Source organism: Bubalus bubalis, chromosome 14 (genome assembly GCF_019923935.1).
Source record: "Bubalus bubalis isolate 160015118507 breed Murrah chromosome 14, NDDB_SH_1, whole genome shotgun sequence".
Lineage (NCBI taxonomy): Eukaryota > Metazoa > Chordata > Mammalia > Artiodactyla > Bovidae > Bubalus > Bubalus bubalis.
The window spans coordinates 20,482,890-20,505,150 of record NC_059170.1 but is presented as its reverse complement, the minus strand read 5'-3'; the positions used below and the strand labels follow the sequence as shown (position 1 = coordinate 20,505,150).

Here is a 22,261-nt window from a genome sequence, read left to right as displayed (position 1 = left end):
CAAGCAGTTTCTGTGGGAAGTGGTCCCAGGAAGCAGTGGTAGGGGCACGAGGAAGGGAGACAAGGGAGGAGGTGTTATCACACGAGTGACCGCTGTGGGCGGCCGGAGCTCAGTCTTGCCGGGTGCTCTGGAGCCAGCGTGCAGCAGGCACCTGGGAGTTATCCCACCCAGGGGTTAATCGGAGTGCAGGAGTGGGGGTCTCCACCAGTCCCTGGTTGACAGCTGCTCCCAGGATGTATTCATCTCCAGCACTGCAGGTCTGCGGCAGGCTGACAGAGCAGGTGCCGAGAGCAAGGGGGGAGCCCTCAGGCAGAAAGACTCAGGGTGGCAGGAGGGTGGCTGGTGTGCACTGAAGTGGTAAGTTAGACAGGATATGGGTGGGGCACTCCAGCATCTGCTTTAAAACCCACTTGCTGGTCGCTACCCTCTCCCCTCCCCATAACCTCAGGGCCTCATTCAGCCTCCACAGCGTGAACTAAGGGAACTTCAAGACTACCTTCTCTAAGCTGGCAGTTCAACATCGTGCCTGAGAATACACCGTTTAGACTCAGACCCAGTCCCACCTTCACGACCTAACAGTTCTGTGACATAGCTTCCTCATTCGTCACATGGACTACTGGCTGGACCCTGTCATTCCCTACCACCTTGTTACTCAAGCTCAGACCAGCAGCAGCCATCACCCAGGAGCCGTGAGAAACCCAGAATCTCAGGCCCCACCCCAAACCCACTGAATCAGAATCTGCATTTTAATAAGATCTCCAGTGACTCATGTGGATATTTCTACTAGTAATTTTCAAAATATAAAAAGAAATTGAAGTATGCCTACTCCAATGTGTTTGATTTGTTCAGCTTGGTGGTTTAAAAAAAAAAATTAGTACTGGCACACACACAAGTCTCCAGTTCACCAGGTCCCCGTCCCTCCCGACTGCATCATCCAGAACATCATCATTTATGCCTCTTCCCAGGCCCCTATAGGCATTTGAGTGTGCACCCCAATAACTAGCTAATTTTGCATAGCATAGTTTAGGTTTCTAAATTTAAGGCACTGAAAAAAAAAAAGAGCTTTGAAGTCGCATAGATCTGGTTTGGCTGTCACACTAGTTGCATTGCCTTTGGCAAGTTACTTCTCCGATCCTCAGTTTCCACATCTGTAAAATGGAGATCAAAATATGTACCTGCAAGGTCATTGTATGGGTTAAAAATAATAATGTGCAAAGCACCCAGGAAGGAGGAAGGAGGAGTTCACCAGGTGGATGTCATTCGTAGCTGAAGCAGCCGTCATAGTTACACAAGTCCAATGTAGACACCAGGTATTACTATGATTATCCTCACTTTAGTAGAAACTGAGCCTCTGAGAAGAACCTTCCCCAAGGTTACACAGCAGTCCAGTGGGGACTCAAACCCAGGTCCTCCAGCTCTGTATCTGCACTGTCCACTAGAATTTTCTGTGAGGATAGAACGTTCTAATCTGTGCTGTCCAATACAGCAGCCACTAGCCACATGTGGCTGCTGAGCACTTGAAATGTGACTGGTCCAAATTGAAAAATGCTGAAAGTGTAAAACACACACCTGATTCTGATGACTTAGTATAAGAAAAATAGAATGTAAAATATCTTATTAATTTTTATATTTAATACACATTAAAATGATAACATTTGAGAAATACTGGGTTCAAAGATATAATTAAGGTTAATCTCCTCTGCTTCTTTCTCTCCCCACATTTTTTTTTTTTTTTTTGGCTATATCTTGTGGCATGTGGGATCTTAGCTCCCCAACCAGGGATAGAACCCATGCCTTTGGCAGTGACAGCGGAGTCCTAACCACTGGACCACCAGGAATTCCCTCCACTTTTTAAAAACTGTGGCTGCTAAAAAAAGCTCAGTCACATATGTCTCACACTGTGTTTCTGTTGGACAGTGGAAACACTGGAGCTTCTACAATAGAACACCCAAGGCAAGGAACTGAGTATTGTCTAAAAATGCATTTTTGCAACCCACTGCCCATCAGCCAGAAGCCCTCTTTTACAGAAGAATGGTCAGAGAACATACCCACCAGAAAGAGACTTCAGTGCCCTCATCTGGGCTCGATGATCCCTGAGGCCCAGGGTGGGGTGTGACCTTCCCTGGTCTCTCAAGAGTCAGCAGCCATCACCATGCCCAAGGCTCCTCAGCCTGATTCGGTGGCTCGTTTCACTATTCAAGAGTACCTAATGAGAACTGATAATCAGTGCTTCCATTTCGCCAAATGGAGCCCTGGGCTAACAAAAGTTAGAGTCTGAGACCCCAGATCTTGAAGAGGTAGGAGCCTCTGGGATGGTTAGCAGGTGGAGCCAATCTCAAACCGCGGCTGGACACCTCCGTCACCCGCCTGGGGTGCAGGAGCCTTCCTGAGCACCTGGGGGCCCTGTTACTTGGAGGGTTGGCTCTTGTTGTAGATAAGGAAGTCCGAGAGGTCGTGCCACACGTTGCTGTCCTCGTACAGGTAGGTCATGGACGACTGCAGCGAGGGCTGCAGGGTTGGCCGGTGGTACTCGAAGAGCCACAGCACCAGCCCCCACACCAGCCCTGTGAACCATGGAAACGGGTCCAACCTGGGTTCAGGGATGAAGCCCTTCTCCATGCCCAGGCGGCACAGGGCAAATAGGATGCGGGATAGCAGGTACATGCTGATCTGTGGGAGGGAAGGACGGGGTTAGAAGTGGGCCCAGCCACTGGGAACCTTCCACCCACCCCACCCCAACCCCTCCCCTCCCCCTTTTCCCCCCATTCTCCTCCCCGACCCCACCCCACCCTGGAGGGCTGCCTGTGCACTGGATCAGGGTTTTGCAGAGTATGAGCAAGGTGATTTGAAGTGGTTTGCAGCAGGCATTTGAACATTACTGTTTATTTCTTTTTTTGTTAGCAGTATTGCATGGCAAAAGGGATCTTAGTTCTTCAACCAGGGATTCAAACTATATCCCCTGCAATGAAAGCACCCAGTTTAAACCTCTAGACTGCCAGGGAAGTCCCACTATTTACGTCTTTTATTATTCTTTTTAATTAAAAATTTTGAAAAATGAATATATTTACATGGCTCAAAACTAAAAGGTAGCTTAAGGACAAAAAACACAGTCCACAAATGAAAAAAAAACTAATAAACTGGATTTCAACAAAATGCAAAATTTTTCAGTTGTGAAAGTCCATGTGAAGAGGTTGAAAAGAAAAGCTACAGACTGAGAGAAAATATTTACAAACACATATCTGACAAAGACTCATGTCTGGAAAATATTTTTAGAAACTCTCAAAACACAACAGTGAAAAAAAAAAAGACAATCCAGTTAGAAAATAGGCAAAAGACACAAACAGATATTTCACTGAAGAGGTTAACACAAAAAGAAAATAGACACATGTAAAAAGGTTCAGCTTCATTAGCCATTAGGGAAATGCAAATTAAAACCACAATGAGAGGGACTTCCTGGCAGCCAGTGGTTAAGACTCTAATCATCCAATGCAGGGGACCCAGGTTCCATCCCTGGTTGGGAAATTAGATCCTGCATGGCACAGCTAAGACCTGGAACAGTAAAATAAATAAATAACTTTTTAAAAACCACAATAAGCACTACACACCTATCAAAATTTCAAAAATCTGAAATGTAACAAACCACATGCCAGCTTGAAGGTGAAGCAACTGGATCATACATATATTCCTGATAGGAATGTAAGATAGGACAATCACTCTGGAAAATACTTTGTCAGTCTCCTCTAAAACTAAATATATATGTACCGTGTGTATGTGCTCAGACCCTGAGTCGTGTCCGACCCTTTACAACCCTTTGGACTGTAGCCCGCCAGGCTCCTCATCCATGAGATTCTCCAGGCAAGAATACTAGAGTGGGTAGCCATTTCCTCCTCCAGGGGATCTTCCCAACCCAGGGATCAAACCCATGTCTCCTACATTGCAGGCAGATTCTTTATCTCTGAGACATCCGGAAAACCCTTTATGTATCATATGACCCAGGAATTGCACTCCAGGTATTTATCACAGAAGTGAAAACTTAAGTTCACCAAATACATATACAAGAAGGTTCTGAGCAGCTGCATGCCTAATAGCCAAGAGCTAGAAACAACCCAGATGTCTTTCCATAGGTACATCCATACCATGGAACACTACTCAGCAGTGAAAAGGAATGAACAGCTGATACAATAACTTGAAAGAATTGCCAGGAAATTATGCTGAGTGAAAAAAGCCAACCCTCAAAGATTACATACTATAATGACTCCATTTACATAATATTTTTTTTAATTAAAGTATAGTTATTTACAATGTTGTGCTTCAGGTGTATAGCAAAGTGATTAAGCTATACACACACATATATGTACGTATATTCTTTTTCAGATATTATAAAAATTTTACATTATAAAATATTGAATATACTTCCCTTACTAATTATTGTTTATCTATTTTATATATAGTAGTATGTGTTAATTCCAAACTCCTAATTTATGCCCCCCACTTTGGTAACCATAAGTTTGTTTTCTATGTCTGTGAGTCTATTTCTGTTTCATAAATAAGTTCATTTGTATCATCTTTTCTGATTCCACATGTAAGTGATATATTTGCCTTTTTCTGTCTGATTTCACTTAGTATGATAATTTCTAGGTTTGTCCATGTTGCTGCAAATGGCATTATTTCATTCTTTTTATGGTTGAATAATATTCCTCTGTGTGTGTGTGTGTGTGTGTGTGTGTGTACACTACATCATCTTTATTTGTTCATCTGTCAATGGTTGCTTCCATGCTTGTAAATAGTGCTGCCATGAACACTGGGGTATATGTAGCTTTTTGAATTAAGAGTTTTCGTCTTTTCCATATATACGCCTAGGACTGGGATTGCTGGATTGTATGATGACTCTAGTTTTAGTTTTTAAGGAACCTCGATACTGGTCTCCACAGTGACTGCACCAATATACATTCCCACCAACAGTACATGAGTATTCCGTTTTCTCCACACCCTCTCCAGCATTTATTATTTGTAGACCTTTTGATGATGGCCATTCTGACTGGTATGAGGTGACATTTCACTATAGTTCTGATTTCCATTTCTCTAACAATTAGTGAAACTGACCATCTTTTCATGTTCCTTTTCTGTGCCTGTTGGCCATCTGTATGTCCATCATGTAACATTTTTGAATGGAGGTCAGAGCAGCTGTTGCCAGGGGTCAGGGAAAGGAGGGAAGGGGGAAGGAAATGGGTGTATCCAGGATTCCTAGAATTTGGAAGTTCATAGACAAGTGAAATTTCTATCAAAAAAAAAAAAAAAAACTGGGGAACTTTCCCAAAATACAAAATGCTCATATCCATAGACTCTTCAACTCCATGTCTAGGAACTTACAGACTGACACAAGTGCAGGAAGATGTCTGAACAAAGATGTAGACTACAGTGTATGTGTGAGGTCAAACGCTAAAGAGCCCCTAAACGTCCATCCAGAGGAGACTGTGAAATCAAGTCTGGTCCATCCCATCAGCAGAAAGCTCTGCTCATGTTATAAAGGATGAGGGACTGACAAGAGAGGCCCTCAAGATACATGGTTACATGAAAAAAAAGAAAAACGTACTATGATCTCGTTGGTGGAAAACTGCTGCTATGAACACTGATACAAGCACAGACAAGTTCTGAAAGGCTATACAAGACACAGTTAAAATGACCGTCTATATACATGTATAACTGATTCACTTTGCTGCATTGCAGAAACTAACACAACATTGTAAATCAACTATTCTCCAGTTGTATGTATGTGTGTGTGTGTGCTCAGTCATGTCCAACTCTTTTCGACCCTATGGACTGTAGCCCTCCAGGCTCCTCCGTCCATGGGATCTTCAGGCAAGAATACTGGAGTGGGTTGCCATGCCATCCTCCTCCATGGAACCTTCCTGACCCAGGGATCAAACCCACATCTCCTATATCTTCCTGAATTGGCAGGCAGATTCTTTACCACTGAGCCACCTGGGAAGCCCAATACTGCAATAAAAATTATTTAAAAAAAAAAGTGTTTCTGGACAGTGGCTGGACAGTTAGAGGGGTGAGAAACTCTTTTTCAATTTATTTTCTAATTGCATCATGTATCCTAAGCATCCAGAAGTGTGCCAGGCACATAATGAGTGCTTAGTCTGCATTACTTAAAATGTGAAAATAAAACAATTATTTTTATAATTTAAGACTAAGAAATTTGAGGGAGGCAAATTAGAAAGACTGCCAACTTTTCATATAGCTCAAGAAGGATGCTAAAACAGCAGCAGCAGCAACAGTTAGCATTTTATCATTATCTCATTAAAAAATGGAATTTTTAACCAAGAAAAAGGGCAAGTTGCAGAATAAGAGATAATTCTTCGAATGTAGTAAGTTTCGTTTTATGAAAATCTTGCTCATTTTTTTTTTTTTTCTCATTTCACTGCAGAGTAGTGTTTGGGGGTGTGTTTTGTTTTATATTTTTAAATCTTTGCCCCAGAGAGCTGCATGGAACTCCAGCAAGGTACCTGGTTAACAGAGGGGGAAGTTGAGGGGGAAGTGACCTTCCCAAGGTCACACAGGGATTGGTGAACTACAGACCCTCAGACATGGCAGGGAGCCACGAGCTCGTCGTCTTTGACTCCCATCCCCAACTCTATACCTGAATCCTGCCCCACCCCTCAGCCCTCTCCCCGGCCCCCATTCTGGGAGGAACTTTACCTACCTGGCTGTTGACGTTATTGTTGTTTCCAAACACCAGCAAGCCCCCGATGAAGGCAGACACGAATGAGTGTGCCTGGTAGGTCTCGCCCTGGACGCGGGACTGCAGGGCACAGAGTCCCTTGTAGAGGAACACAAACCTGGCCAGGTTCCAGGAGTGGGTGTACGTGGCCTGCAGGATGGCGCGCAGCTTCTCCCGGAGGCTGCACAGACACAGGGAGCAACCGTGAGTGCAGGCCCAGCCGCTCCGGGGGCATCCACCCACCTGGCATGCAAAACCGGCCCAGGCAAGGAGCCCACGGGCCCGCGCTCATTCAACCCCGGGCCTCTGCCCTCCATGCCCTTAGGGCTGCTCCCTCCCTGGATACAGGCTTTGACTTCACGCCATCTCCTTGAAGAGGTCTTCCCTGACTACCCTGCCACCTTCTTCAAGAGGTCTTCCCTGACTACTCCACGTATAAGAATGCCCACTGTATTCTGTTCCCTTATCCAACTTTTCTTTTCCTTCAGAGCTCATATCACCACCTGACATTTACATACTTCTTTATTACCTCCCCCCACGCCCATCTCATCCCAGTGGAAGCTACCAGAGAGTGGTGTCTATACCTCACTCACTCATCCTCAGTGCGCAGGGCAAGGCCTGGCACATAGCAGATGCTCAATACATTTGTTTCTGGAGTGAACATGTGAAGAAATGAATGAGTGAATGAGTGACTACATACTATGTGCGGGATCTGAGGATGTGAGTCTGAGAAAAAATAGATCTGCTTGCTGCCCTCATAAGGTTTATGATCTAGTGGGAGAGGGAATTATGAAATGAATAATCATAAAACAAAGGTCAAACTTTGCCCTGACAAGCAATGATGCCAGGACGTGAAGGATGAGGTCAAGACGGGAGAGGAGTTGTACTGGGATCAACACGAGCAGAGGTCCCGAGGAGGGACAGAGAGTGGGGAGTAAAAGAGCAAAGACAGGTCATTAAGCCCTGAGCAGAAAATGTGTGAGGCAAAGGCTGTGAGGGAGAGGTGGGACCATGGTAAGATGTGTCTTTAAAAACAAAAAAAAATTATTTATTTATTTTTGGCTGGACTGGGTCTTCGTTGCTGCTCAAGGGCTTTCTCTAGTTGCAGAGAGCCAGGGCTGCTCTCTAGTTGCAGCGGCTTCTCTTGTTGGGGAGCATGCGCTCTAGGTGTGTGGGCTCAGTAGTTCCTGCACACGGGCTTAGTTGCTCCAAGGCATGTGGAGTCGTCCCAGAGCAGGGACTGAACCCATTGGCAGGCAAATTCTTTTCAAACACCAGGCTGCCAGGGAAGTCCTACGCTTTGTCTTTATCTTGAGAGAAGTGAACTTTTAAGTAAGGCACGTGGTTTGACTTATCTTTTCACAATCGCTAGGGGGCAGTGAGGAGAGCCAAGGAGAGAAACCGGGAGACCAATTCAGGCCCAGCAACCACATGTGCCCTCAAGGCCGGTGGAGGGCCTTGAAGTGTGTCAGCTGGGGCCTGGGAAGTCCGCCAGGCGAGGGGGGACAGCTAGGAGTCAGCGAGCTCTCACCCCACAGGGACAGGGGCCTACCACTGCCAGTTCTACGGCAAGCTGCATTTCCCACTTTCCAAGCGTAGGCACTAATACTGCCTTGAAAATGTTTCTAGAATCTGAACACTTCTCACCTCTATGCCACCATCAAGGTCTGGGCCACCAGAGCTGCTCAGCTGGATTATTGCCACTGCCTCCTACTTTACACCTATTTCTGCCCTTGACCCCTAGCAGCAAACACTTCACTTTCTCACTATTAAAGTCAAATAGTGGCATCCCCATACAGATTCTTACGACAATTTCCTATTCCATTTAGAGGAAATGCCACAGGGGTGGGAGGAAGGTTCAAGACGGAGGGGAGATAGATAGATAGATAGATATACACACACACACACACACACACACACACACATACATATATATAGATACACACACACACACACAAATATATAGTATATGCTCAATAAATCTAAGTATATATACATACATACATATACTTATGGCTAATTAGCATTGTTGTGTGGCAGAAACCACCACAACATTGTAAAGCAATTATCTTCCAATTAAAAATTTAGAAACTTAAACAAAAAGAAGAGGAAAAGCCAACCTCTTCTCTTTGACCTAATGCTGAACAGGATGGGCCCCAGTTCAGTTCAGTTCAGTCGCTCAGTCGTGTCCGACTCTCTGCGACCCCATGAATCGCAGCACGCCAGGCCTCCCTGTCCATCACCAACTCCCGGAGTTCACTGAGACTCAGGTCCATCGAGTCAGTGATGCCATCCAGCAATCTCATCCTCTGTCGTCCCCTTCTCTTCCTGCCCCCAATCCCTCCCAGCATCAGAGTCTTTTCCAATGAGTCAACTCTTCGCATGAGGTGGCCAAAGTACTGGAGTTTCAGCTTTAGCATCATCCCTTCCAAAGAAATCCCAGGGCAGATCTCCTTCAGAATGGACTGGTTGGATCTCCTTGCAGTCCAAGGGACTCTCAAGAGTCTTCTCCAACACCACAGTTCAAAAGCATCAATTCTTTGGCACTCAGCCTTCTTCCCAGTCCAACTCTCACATCCATACATGACCACAGGAAAAACCATAGCCTTGACTAGACGGACCTTTGTTGGCAAAGTAATGTCTCTGCTTTTGAATATGCTATCTAGGTTGGTCATAACTTTCCTTCCAAGGAGTAAGCGTCTTTTAATTTCATGGCTGCAGTCACCATCTGCAGTGATTTTGGAGCCCAGAAAAATAAAGTCTGACACTGTTTCCACTGTTTCCCCATCTATTTCCCATGAACTGATGGGACCGGATGCCATGATCTTTGCTTTCTGAATGTTGAGCTTTAAGCCAACTTTTTCACTCTCCACTTTCACTTTCATCAAGAGGCTTTTGAGTTCCTCTTCACTTTCTGCTATAAGGGTGGTGTCATCTGCATATCTGAGGTTATTGATATTTCTCCCAGCAATCTTGATTCCAGCTTGTGTTTCTTCCAGTCCAGCGTTTCTCATGATGTACTCTGCATATAAGTTAAATAAACAGGGTGACCATATACAGCCTTGACGTACTCCTTTTCCTATTTGGAACCAGTCTGTTGGTCCATGTCCAGTTCTAACTGTTGCTTCCTGACCTGCATACAAATTTCTCAAGAGGCAGATCAGGTGGTCTGGTATTCCCATCTCTTTAAGAATTTTCCACAGTTTATTGTGATCCACACAGTCAAAGGCTTTGGCATAGTCAATAAAGCAGAAATAGATGCTTTTCTGGAACTCTCTTGCTTTTTCCATGATCCAGCAGTTGTTGGCAATTTGATCTCTCGTTCCTCTGCCTTTTCTAAAACCAGCTTGAACATCAGGAAGTTCATGGTTCACATATTGCTGAAGCCTGGCTTGGAGAATTTTGAGCATTACTTTACTAGCATGTGAGATGAGCGCAATTGTGCGGTAGTTTGAGCATTCTTTGGCATTGCCTCTCTTTGGGATTGGAATGAAAACTGACCTTTTCCAGTCCTGTGGCCACTGCTGAGTTTTCCAAATGTGCTAGCATATTGAGTGCAGCACTTTCACAGCATCATCTTCCAGGATTTGAAATAGCTCAACTGGAATTCCATCACCTCCACTAGCTTTGTTCGTAGTGATGCTAAGTCCCACTTGACTTCACATTCCAGGATGTCTGGCTCTAGGTCAGTGATCACACCATCGTGATTATCTGGGTCGTGAAGATCTTTTTTGTACAGTTCTTCTGTGTATTCTTGCTACCTCTTCTTAATATCTTCTGCTTCTGTTAGGTCCATACCATTTCTGTCCTTTATAGAGCCCATCTTTGCATGAAATGTTCCCTTGGTATCTCTAATTTTCTTGAAGAGATCTCTAGTCTTTCCCATTCTGTTGTTTTCCTCTATTTCTTTGCATTGATTGCTGAAGAAGGCTTTCTTATCTCTTCTTGCTATTCTTTGGAACTCTGCATTTAGATGCTTATATCTTTCCTTTTCTCCTTAGCTTTTCGCTTCTCTTCTTTTTACAGCTATTTGTAAGGCCTCCTCAGACAGCCATTTTGCTTTTCTGCATTTCTTTTCCATGGGGATGGTCTTGATCCCTGTCTCCTGTACAATGTCACAAACCTCCGTCCATAGTTCATCAGGCACTCTGTCTATCAGATCTAGTCCCTTAAATCTATTTCTCACTTCCACTGTATAATCATAAGGGATTTGATTTAGGTCATACCTGAATGGTCTAGTGGTTTTCCCTGCTTTCTTCAATTTTAAGTCTGAATTTGGCAATAAGGAGTTCATGGTCTGAGCCACAGTCAGCTTCATGGTCTGAGCCATAGTCAGCTCCCGGTCTTGTTTTTGCAGACTGTATAGAGCTTCTCCATCTTTGGCTGCAAAGAGTATAATCAATCTGATTTCGGTGTTGACCATCTGGTGATGTCCATGTGTAGAGTCTTCTCTTGTGTTGTTGGAAGAGGGTGTTTGTTATGACCAGTGCATTTTCTTGGCAAAACTCTATTAGTCTTTGCCCTGCTTCATTTCGTATTCCAAGGCCAAATTTGCCTGTTATTCCAGGTGTTTCTTGACTTCCTACTTTTGCATTCCAGTCCCCTATAATGAAAAGGACATCTTTTTTGGGTGTTAGTTCTAAAAGGTCTTGTAGGTCTTTGTAGAACCATTCAACTTCAGCTTCTTCAGCGTTACCGGTTGAGGCATAGACTTGGATTACTGTGATTTTGAATGGTTTGCCTTGGAAACGAACAGAGATCATTCTGTCGTTTTTGAGATTGCATCCAAGTACTGCATTTCGGACTCTTTTGTTGACCATGATGGCTACTCCATTTCTTCTGAGGGATTCCTGCCCGCAGTAGTAGATATAATGGTCATCTGAGTTAAATTCACCCATTCCAGTCCATTTTAGTTCACTGATTCCTAGAATGTCGACATTCACTCTTGCCATCTCTTGTTTGACCACTTCCAACTGGTTACCCCCACAATATTCCTCTCTTTGATCTCTCCCCTGCAATCCCTCTGCTCCAGCCTCCTCAAACTCACCAGGTATGATCAGCCCTCAGGGCCTTTGCACAGGCTGTTCCCTTGGTATGAAACACTCTTTCCCTTGTTACCCACGTGGCCAACTCTTCCAGCTCCTTCAAGTCTCTACTTAAAATGTCACTTTCTCAACGAGCCCTTCCCCCAGCACTCTGGATCCCCTTTCCCTGCTCTACATTTTCTTTCCTACAGCCCATATAATATTCTAACATACCACATACTTTTTAAATTTATTATGTTTATTTTCTGCTACGCCTTTCTGCTAAAGTGTCAGCTGTACGAGGGAAGGGATCATTCTCTGTTTTATTCACTGCTGTATCCCCAGCACCTAAAGACAGTGTCTGGCACATATTAGATGCTCAATAAATATTTACTGAAGGAATGAATGAGTTTAATTGAAAAAAAAATAATTTGGAGGACAAAAACTAAAACAAAAATAAATTTAAAAAAGAAAAATACATAAAGAAAGCAATCTTCACGACCTGGATTTGAGCAGCAAGCAGTCCATGTGTGAGTCCTATAAACTCCAGGTGAAGCTAGATACATTAAAAACTAAAACACAAGGTGGTTTTTGAGAAGCGCCTTGAGGGAAGTTATGGAAGATCAGAGAAAGGCCAAGAAGTTTGAACAAGGAAAGAAAGTAGGTCATGGAGAGTTTTCCTGAGAAAGTGATCCTCAGAGAACTGGTATGGGTTGCTAGGAAGGCATAAAGATGGGGTAGAAAAGGAAAGGGGATTCCTGGTGTGTGTGTGGTGGGTACTCATGAGAAATGTAAAGAGGTGGAACCACCTGTTGCACATGAATGAATGGCAGCAAGTCTTGGTGCCAAGGGCTCCCCATGGTGGGCATTGGAGAGAGGGGGGAATGTCCCTAAGGTCAGACTGCAGGGGGCCTTGAATGCCACACCTGGAAGCTGGCTTCTCTGGAGAACAGCAAGGAGCCAGGAGCTGGCGAATTTTCAAGATGGGATAATAGAATTGGATTTGTGCTCTAGGAGATGGTGGTGTGGGCAGGTTGGACCCCACCTGGAGGCTACTGGGCAAGTCCTGGCACAATTTTGCCCAGTTTGAAGGGTGTGCAGAGGGGACAGGTACCTGCCACTCCGGAAAAGAAAGGTCATGACCAGCGCATGAGGGGCCCGGATTTTGGCTCCATAGCTGTAGAAACAAAAGAAAATGGTTAAGGCACCACTGCACCACTGTTTCTTTCTGAGCTCTCTCTTTGACTCTCTGTGCCCCCTCCTCCCCTTCCCTAATCCTAATATCATTTTGGGAGGGAAACTAATGCTGGCTTTTGAGTTAGATCTGGGTTCCAAGTGAGTCATACAAAGTAAATAGTATCTGGTACCAAAGCCTTGCCCTGTTTTGCTCTATGCTGCTGCTGCTGCTAAGTCGCTTCAGTTGTGTCCGACTCTGTGCGACCCCATAGATGGCAGCCCACCAGGCTCCCCCGTCCCTGGGATTCTCCAGGCAAGAACACTGGAGTGGGTTGCCATTTCCTTCTCCAATGCATGAAGATGAAAAGAGAAAGTGAAGTCACTCAGTCGTGTCCAACTCTCAGGGACCCCATGGACTACAGCCCACCAGGCTCCTCCGTCCATGGGATTTTCCAGGCAAGAGTACTGGAGTGGGTTGCCATTGTCTTCTCTGGTTTTGCTCTATAAACTTGGGTAAATCATTGAATGTCTGAGTCTCCCTTCTCCCTTCAGTAAAAAGTATTGCCTGTTTCAGAGTTGTTTCTGGCAGTTAAGGACCTAGCACATGTAAAACCAGTAGGACCTAGCTCATTCAATCAGTACTAATGTCACTACCTTTCTTTTTTTTTCTTTATTGGACTTGCCCTCGCTCCACCAAGTTCTCCAGCTGTCTGGCCCTGACCTTTCCAGGCTACGAGGTCTAACAATCTTTGACAGTCTCCCTCAGACAATGGTCATGAGCCCCATATTGTTGTCATATGAGTATCTGTGAGGCTTGTTCCCCCGCCCCCCACAAAGTATTTATTCATTTTGGCTGCACTGGGTTGTAGTTGCAGCATGTGGAGTCTAGTTCCCAGACCAGGGGTCAAACCCGGGCCCCCTGCATTGGAAGCATGCAGTCTTAGCCACTGGACTGCTAGGCAGGTTCTTGTGAGGCTTGTTGGAAGCAGCAAAAGACTGGGAGGAAGCCTGTGTCCATCCACAGGGGGCTACTATGTAAACACATAATGGACCCATGGCAACCAGTGGAATACACAGAGCTGTACGTGAACCAGGAAGCTCTAGATATGCTGTAGGCTTGGTTAAAGCAAGGTGTGTAAACTTCTAAAAAGCTCTAACTTTTTATGCCTTTTGTGAATATGCTACCTAATTTTTTAAAAAATCAAATAAAAAGTGTGATCAAATGAAAGCAGTGTTACTGCATGTGGTGGCCAGGCTGAATGGCTATTTCCTCGCTGTGTGTGGTGGCCAGGCTGAATGGCTATTTCCTCACTGCATGTGGTGGCCAGGCTGAATGGCTATTTCCTCGCTGCCTAGCGGTGGGTGGGCAGGACCCTCCTCTGGCCCCCAGCAAGTTCTCTGGCCTGCCTTCTCCAAAGGCATGTCTTCTTACCCTGAATAAAGAGACCGCTGGCCTCCTCCAGCTGGCCAAGGTGAACAGGACCCTGCCTTATACCTCAGACACAAATGGAGCAATGCCCCCAACTGCCTACATGTGCCTGGCCCCCTTCCCAAACTACTCAGACTCTGGTGGGAGCCAGTTACTGCCACTCACAAGATCTCTCTGTGTCCTGAAACACGGAATGCTCTGGATTAAAAAGGACTGAAAGGACATGACAGGGACTTCCCCAGCAGTCTGGTGGTTAAGACTCTGTGCTTCCACTGCAGGAGGTGAGGGTTCGACCCCTGGTTGGAGAACTAAGATCACATGTGCCATGTGGCGTGGCAAAAACAAAACAAAACAAAATCGTCATGACCAAGGCAACTTCAGAGCAGCTCTGAATACAGACCTTCAGTCCTCTTCCATATAAAAGAGAAATAAATGAAGGACCATGACAGATGCAGTATGATATCCTGAAAGATCCTTTTCTAGACTATCTTCCTGTAGAGGACATTTAGGGGACAACTGGGACAATCTATCTATTAACTAGACAGCAGTCAACATTATAGGATTATGATTAATTTCTTTTTTAATTAAAAAATTGTATACACCTACATTTTTGTACTTTAAAAGAAGTTTTTTTTTTAATTTATTTTTGGCTGTGCTGGGTCTTTGTTGCTGCGTGGGCTTCTCATCGCAGTGGCTTCTCCTGTTGCAGAGCATGGCCTTTTGGGCATATGGGCTCAGTAGTTACATTTCCTGGTTCTAGAGCACAGGCTCAATGGTTGTGGCTCATGGGCTTAGTTACACCACAATATGTGGGATCTTCCCAGACTAGGAATTGAACCTGTGTCTGATGCATTGGCAGGTGGATTCGTTACCACTGAGCTATGAATTTTCCTCTCTGAGCCACAGTCTTCTCATCCAGAAAATGGGTACAGTGGCAATTCCTCCCTTATACACTTATTCATTCAGTTAATATTTAAAAGCCTACTTATACTAAGGAACAAAACAGATAAAAATTTCTGTCCCCATGAAGCTCATTTTCTAGTGAGAGAGTAGAAGATGCATAAGTGATGCATAAGGGATGCGTAAGTGAATACTTAAGTGTCAGGTGGTGATAAGGTCTATGGAGGAAAAGTCAATAGGGAAGGAGGTGGAAGTTCAGAGATTGCCTCATTGAGGAAGTAACAATCAGAAGCCTGAAGAAGGTGAAGGAGTGAGCCAGGCAGACATTCACGCTACTACAACCATGATTACAGCAGCCAACAGTTATATACATATCAGGCACTATGCTGAGCATTTCACAATACCAGACCACCTGATCTGCCTCTTGAGAAATTTGTATGCAGGTCAGGAAGCAACAGTTAGAACTGGCCATGGATCAACAGACTGGTTCCAAATAGGAAAAGGAGTACGTCAAGGCTGTATATTGTCACCCTGCTTATTTAACTTATATGCAGAGTACATCATGAGAAACGCTGGACTGGAAGAAACACAAGCTGGAATCAAGATTGCCGGGAGAAATATAAATAACCTCAGATATGCAGATGACACCACCCTTATAGCAGAAAGTGAAGAGGAACTCAAAAGCCTCTTGATGAAAGTGAAAGTGGAGAGTGAAAAAGTTGGCTTAAAGCTCAACATTCAGAAAGCAAAGATCATGGCATCCGGTCCCATCAGTTCATGGGAAATAGATGGGGAAACAGTGGAAACAGTGTCAGACTTTATTTTTCTGGGCTCCAAAATCACTGCAGATGGTGACTGCAGCCATGAAATTAAAAGACGCTTACTCCTTGGAAGGAAAGTTATGACCAACCTAGATAGCATATTCAAAAGCAGAGACATTACTTTGCCAACAAAGGTCCGTCTAGTCAAGGCTATGGTTTTTCCTGTGGTCATGTATGGATGTGAGAGTTGGACTGGGAAGAAGGCTGAGTGCCAAAGAATTGATGCTTTTGAACTGTGGTGTTGGAGAAGACTCTTGAGAGTCCCTTGGACTGCAAGGAGATCCAACCAGTCCATTCTGAAAGAGATCAACCCTGGGATTTCTTTGGAAGGAATGATGCTAAAGCTGAAACTCCAGTACTTTGGCCACTTCATGCGAAGAGTTGACTCATTGGAAAAGACTCTGATGCTGGGAGGGATTGGGGGCAGGAAGAGAAGGGGACGACAGAGGATGAAATTGCTGGATGGCATCACTGACTCTGTGGACGTGAGTCTCAGTGAACTCCGGGAGTTGGTGATAGACAGGGAGGCCTGGCGTGCTGCGATTCATGGGGTCGCAAAGAGTCGGACATGACTGAGCGACTGATCTGATCTGATCACACATATTGACTCAATTCTCTGGACAGTATGATGGAAGTCAAAGTGTTTGTTGTTTAGTCTGTCCAATTCTGTGACCCCATAGACTGTAGCCCTCCAGGCTCCTCTGTCCATGGTATTATCCAGGCAACAATAATGAAGTGGGTTGCCATTCCCTTTTCCAGGGGATATTCCCAACCCAGGGATCGCACCTGGGTCTCCTGCATTGCAGGCAGATTCTTTACCTTCCGAGCCACCAGGAAAGCCCGACAGTATATTGAGAGGGTAACAGGCAGGAAGGCCAGGGGTCTCCAAACGGAGGAGACAGACTACAAGTGTCAGACATTTTTAACTATCTCTTAATTGGCAGGAGGAAACAAACAAGTGTTAGATTTCTTCCCCTTCTCTATACAAATTTAAAGAGGTTTCTTTTAGAATTCTGTGTTGCCATGACAACACCTGGTTCCACCAGTACTTAACTTTTCTCAAACCTTGATCTAACCGATCCGGTTTTTCTTATGGAAATCTTTGCCTTAAGCTATGTTAATGAACTATGTATTTACTCTAGACTCTGTCTTCCTTGGAGAAGGAAATGGCAACCCACTCCAGTGTTCTTGCCTGGAGAATCCCAGGGACAGGGGAGCCTGGTGGGCTGCCATCTATGGGGTAGCACAGAGTCGGACACGACTGAATCGACTTAGCAGCAGCAGCAGTAGCTACATAACGTCCAACTAAAGACTAGCAGGGGGCACTCCTGATGATGATGTCTATATCAGAAGCTTTCTCTAATTCTTTTATACTTTAAAAAAACTTTATTACACAAAAGCTCTGAGTGATCAAGCCTCGTCACTGGCCCAGGATTGAATTCCTCTCCTCCGGAGGCCAAGAATCCTGGCGTCTTTCATGGCTCAGCAACAATCTTTCAATATAAGTACTATTATCAGCCCCATTTTATAAAAATTGAGGCTTAGAGAGCCTAAATGAGTTGCCTAAGATCATGCAGGTAAGGGGCACCAGTACTCAAACTGAGGTGATCACATCCACACCACCATGCCATGCTGCCACTAAAATGCCAACTCCAAGAACATGCAGATTTTTGTTCCCTTTGTTCTTTGATGCTTCCCCAGTTCTGGCATTGTAGGCTCTCAGTAAATGATAGCGTTTATGCATAAAGTTTAAAGGAAACTGAGCTCCAGTCCTGGCGCCAACCAGAGGAAATGACCTCCTCTTCTGCAGGTCTGATGACCAAATTGTAATCAGTTTGCTTGGCAAATACTTGCAGCTTCAGTTACACTGGTCACACCTGCGGCTTATCAGAAGAGGATCGAGCAGTAGAATCTTACAAAAGAATGAGAAGCGGGATGAAAGTCCAGGGCAGCTTAATGGGGGGAGCATAGAGAGGCAGAGCCTCAAGGCTTGCTAGAAGGCAGAGTCCAGCTTCCCACTGTCCAGATGGAGCCACGGAAGCCAGATAGGCCCAAGGGCACACAGCAGAGGGAGGGGGAAACTGGACCCAAATGAAGGGATACAGGGGCTGGCATGGGAAATAGTCAAGGCAATAGGGCCAGGCTGCAAAGCACGGAGTACCTAGAAACAGCGTAGTTAGAGCCCCGGCTCAGAAGGCGCACGGAACCCAAAATCCAGAGCCTACTGCGCCGACAGTGGACACCAAGACCTAGAGACACACTAGGGCTTCTCAAGGGCGCACAGCGCAGCGGCGCGGGTCCCAGAGGCCGCTTCTCCAACCCCACCAGATCGATCCTTCAGCCCCTGCCCAGCCCGATGACCCCACTCACACTGCCCCGTTCCGGAAGCCCTTAAGCATGGCCAGTGCTGCGTGGTAGCGGCGCTTGCGCAATAGTGCGTTGATCGCAAAGAGCAGAGCCCGCAGCTGCGGTGGGGCGACCATAATGCAGGCGTCGCTGAGGGTGGTAGACACGGATCAGGACTCACGCCCTGACAGCCGGAGTTGCTATTGCACAACCCTCAGTAGGGCTGGAGGTGCCGGATGGTGCCGGACATTGCAGCCGCGTCTTTGAGCCCATAGGATGTGTCTGCTGTCACTCATACGAGAAGGGCCGATCACAGAGCTCACTCAACTCACCAGGGGAATGGACGCAAGCACTCTCCCGAAGAGCGGTCTGATTGGAAGAGAGGGAAAGCTCGTAGCCAATTACAATGGGCTCCGTCCAATTCGCCCGCAAAAAAGGTTAGAAACGTATTCCTGGATTTGTCCAATCAGAAAGCAGTTTCCCTGGGACTTAGAAGAGGTGTGTCACCTGTGAGCTTGGAAGTTTTTTGAAAGAGGAGCCACCCTCGGGAGAGTAGGGATGGTGACACAGGGAGGAGCCAGGCCTTAACTCTACACAGGACGATTCTGATTGGTTAACATGGACTACCAATCTTCTCAGACCATAAATGACTTGGCACTTTTACCTTTTTGGTTTCCGTATGTTCTTAAAAACCAAACATTTTCTCATGGTCCGCAGAAGACTGTATGATCTGGCCCCTGTTTTCCTCTCTAATCTCACACCTCCACTCTCCTTTTGTCCCTCTCAGTCACTTCTCTTCGGCCAAACTAGCCTCCTTGCTGTTCCTTGAGCTTGACGCTCCTACCTGAGCGCTTTTGCCTTTATCTCCCTGTTTCCTATGCATCACCCCAAGTTCTTCCCATAGCTAACTCCTTCTCAACGTTCAGGCTTCAGCTCAAATGCCAACTCCTCAGAGAGGAGATATCTCAGATTATTGAGGGGTGACATTTATGTATGATGTCACTGTGTGGAGCTGTCATTGGATAGCGGTTACACACGGAGTGGTAGCTGTGACTTGTGAGGGTTTCCCCTGGTACTTGGGCCATCTGGTATTTATCTGTGACATTATTGCCTAGGTCAGTGTCAGAGGATGATGTCAGAGGTCAGTGAGAAGGAACTATGCTGGCCCTATTTTACCATTGGGGTTTCCCCTGTGGGTCAGCAATAAAGAATCCGCCTGTAAAGCAGGAGACAGGCGATGCAGATTCGATCAGGGAATGTCAACCCACTCCAGTATTCTTGCTGGAAAAATCCCATGGACAGAGGAGCCTGGCAGGCTACAGTACAAAGGGATGCAAAGAGTCAGACATGACTGAGCATGCATGCATGCATATTTTATCATTACAACTGGAGTTTCTTTTTGGATGGGGAGGGGGGGAATGGTGGGCTAATTTATTCAATTAATTTTCCCTCAGAAAATAGCAACATTGGATAAAATATAAAAAAATATGCTCTGAGAAACACCAAATCTTAAAAACCTGGGGGAACTCCTAGGCCAATTATTATGTGAAAGCTGGTAACCAGATATTTAACAGGAAGATTGGAATATTGGAGTATCAAAGCTATTATGACTTGAGGGTTTTGGCCAATGTTGAACCTGTGGATTTCAGTTCTCTAGCCACATAGGGCAAGAGGGACAAAAATAAAAGTCCAGGGCCTATCCGAAGTGGGGAGCCTAACAGAAGACTCTCCTCACATTAGGCTTAAGGGTTTCACCCTTGTGTTTGTGAACATGCTACACATCCTACACCTCCAACCTGAAGGGAGTTAAGAAAAGGTTCCCTTGATACTGAGCAGAACAGGTTTAATTTTTAATATTAATTATTTTCATTTATTTTGGCTGTGCCAGGCTTACTTGCAGCACACAGGATCATCAGTCTTCATTGCAGCTTGTAGAATCTTTTAGTTGTGACTTGCAGGATCTTTAGCAATTGCAGCATGCAAACTCTTAGTTGTGGCATGTGGGAACTAGTTCCCCAAAGACTGGGCCCCCTACAATATGAGTTCAGAGTCTTAGCCACCAGCCCACCAGAGAAGTCCCTGAGCAGAACAGTTGAAGGAAAAGGAGCAGGGAATATTTTAAAAACCCTTCTTTAGGGAGTTGAAAACATTGATGAGTACTTTTGTGTCCCAAGGAATAGCGTCTGGTAGCCCAAGAATTCTCAAGCCATGAACTGGGAACCCAGTTTGAAGTGATAACTGGATTGCCCCTAATTATCACTGGAAGTGATTGGTAATGCCCCCAAACCTTGGACAAAAGCAAATGAGAAGTCTTTCTGAAGAGGGCACATTTCTCTTTGCCTTCAGGGAAGCACCACAAATAATTTTTCATGACCACCAGCACACAGTCAGAGATAACCAGGAACCCAAGACTTCACGAAGAAAAATACAAATACAACACATGGGAGGAACCGATCAACACAGACTTCAGGTATTATAATTCACAGACAGGTTTTAAAAACTTTTGCACACAAGACTTAAAGTTAGATAATAGCTACAGGAAGCAGAAAATTAATTTTTTAAAAAACATAGAAAATTTGGAAAGGAACCAAACAGGACTTCTGGAAATATCACCTGCTACTCCCATGAAGAATCAGCCACTGATCTCTGACACATGGCCTGGCAACAGGAGATGCTATTTGGTTGGCAAACTGTTTGGTCCAGCAAATAGACCTTTCTCACAGAGATTAGTAAGTTTCTGCCATCAGGGAGCCTGGGGTAAAGAGTTGCCATATGAGGACACTTATCATTGCCCGGTGACACTTTTTTGGCACATAACTCTGAGTTCCTCAGGGTTTGTCCTATTTCTTCACCTTTGCTCTGTGAAATTGAACATATTTATTTAATGAGCACCTGCAGATTATTTGCTGTATGTTAGGAGTTATTTCCTAACGGCTTTATTAACCAATTCATTCTCATCTAATTATGGGAACTGAAACAGAGAAACAAAGTAACTTGCTTAAAATGATTTAGCTAATAAATGATTGGAATCCAGCCCCTTACTCCATTTTTTGATCTTACCTGCTGTATTAGTTTGCTAGGGCTTCCATAACAAAATACCATGAACTGGGTGACTTCAACAAAAGACATTTATTTTCTCACAAATTTGGAGGCTGCAAGTCCAAGATCAAGGTGTCTTTAGATTTCCTTTCTTTCGAGGCCTCTTTCCTTTCCTGAATTCAGTATGCCAGCAAATTTGGAAAACTCAGCAGTGGCCACAGGACTAGAAAAGGTCAGTTTTCATTCCAACCCCAAAGAAAGGCAATGCCAAAGAATGTTCAAACTACTGCACAATTGCACTCATCTCACACGATAGCAAAGTAATGCTCAAAATTCTTGTTGAAGCCAGGCTTCAACAGTATGTGAACCATGCACTTCCAGATGTTCAAGCTGGATTTAGAAAAGGCAGAGGAACCAGAGATCAAATTGCCAACATCCGTTGGATCATCAAAAAAGCAAGAGAATTCCAGAAAAACATCTACTTCTGCTTTATTGATTATGCCAAAGCCCTTAACTGTGTAGATCACAACAAATTGTGGAAAATTCTTCAAGAGATGGGAATACCAGACCACCTCACTCTTGAGAAACCTGTATGCAGGTCAAGAAGCAACAGTTAAAACCAGACATGGAACAACAGACTGGTTCCAAATCGGGAAAGGAGTACATCAAAGCTGTATACTGTCACCCTGCTGATTTAACTTATATGCAGAGTACATCATGAGAAACGCTGGGCTGGAAGAAGCACAAGCTGGAATCAAGATTGCCCCGAGAAATACCAATAACCTCAGATATGCAGATG

At 45.0% G+C, this 22,261-nt stretch overlaps 1 protein-coding gene across 1 annotated transcript; it reads right to left on the bottom strand.

Moving 5' to 3' along the window:
- Positions 1–732: 732 nt before the first annotated feature.
- On the bottom strand, positions 733–18,732 carry PXMP4 (peroxisomal membrane protein 4). The gene is made up of 4 exons (XM_045162644.1): positions 18,448–18,732; positions 12,866–12,928; positions 6,710–6,908; positions 733–2,670 (listed from the first exon to the last, which is right to left on the bottom strand). The coding sequence occupies exons 1-4, from the start codon at positions 18,558–18,560 to the stop codon at positions 2,407–2,409; spliced, it is 639 nt and encodes a 212-aa protein (XP_045018579.1). The 5' UTR covers positions 18,561–18,732; the 3' UTR covers positions 733–2,406.
- Positions 18,733–22,261: the final 3,529 nt, after the last annotated feature.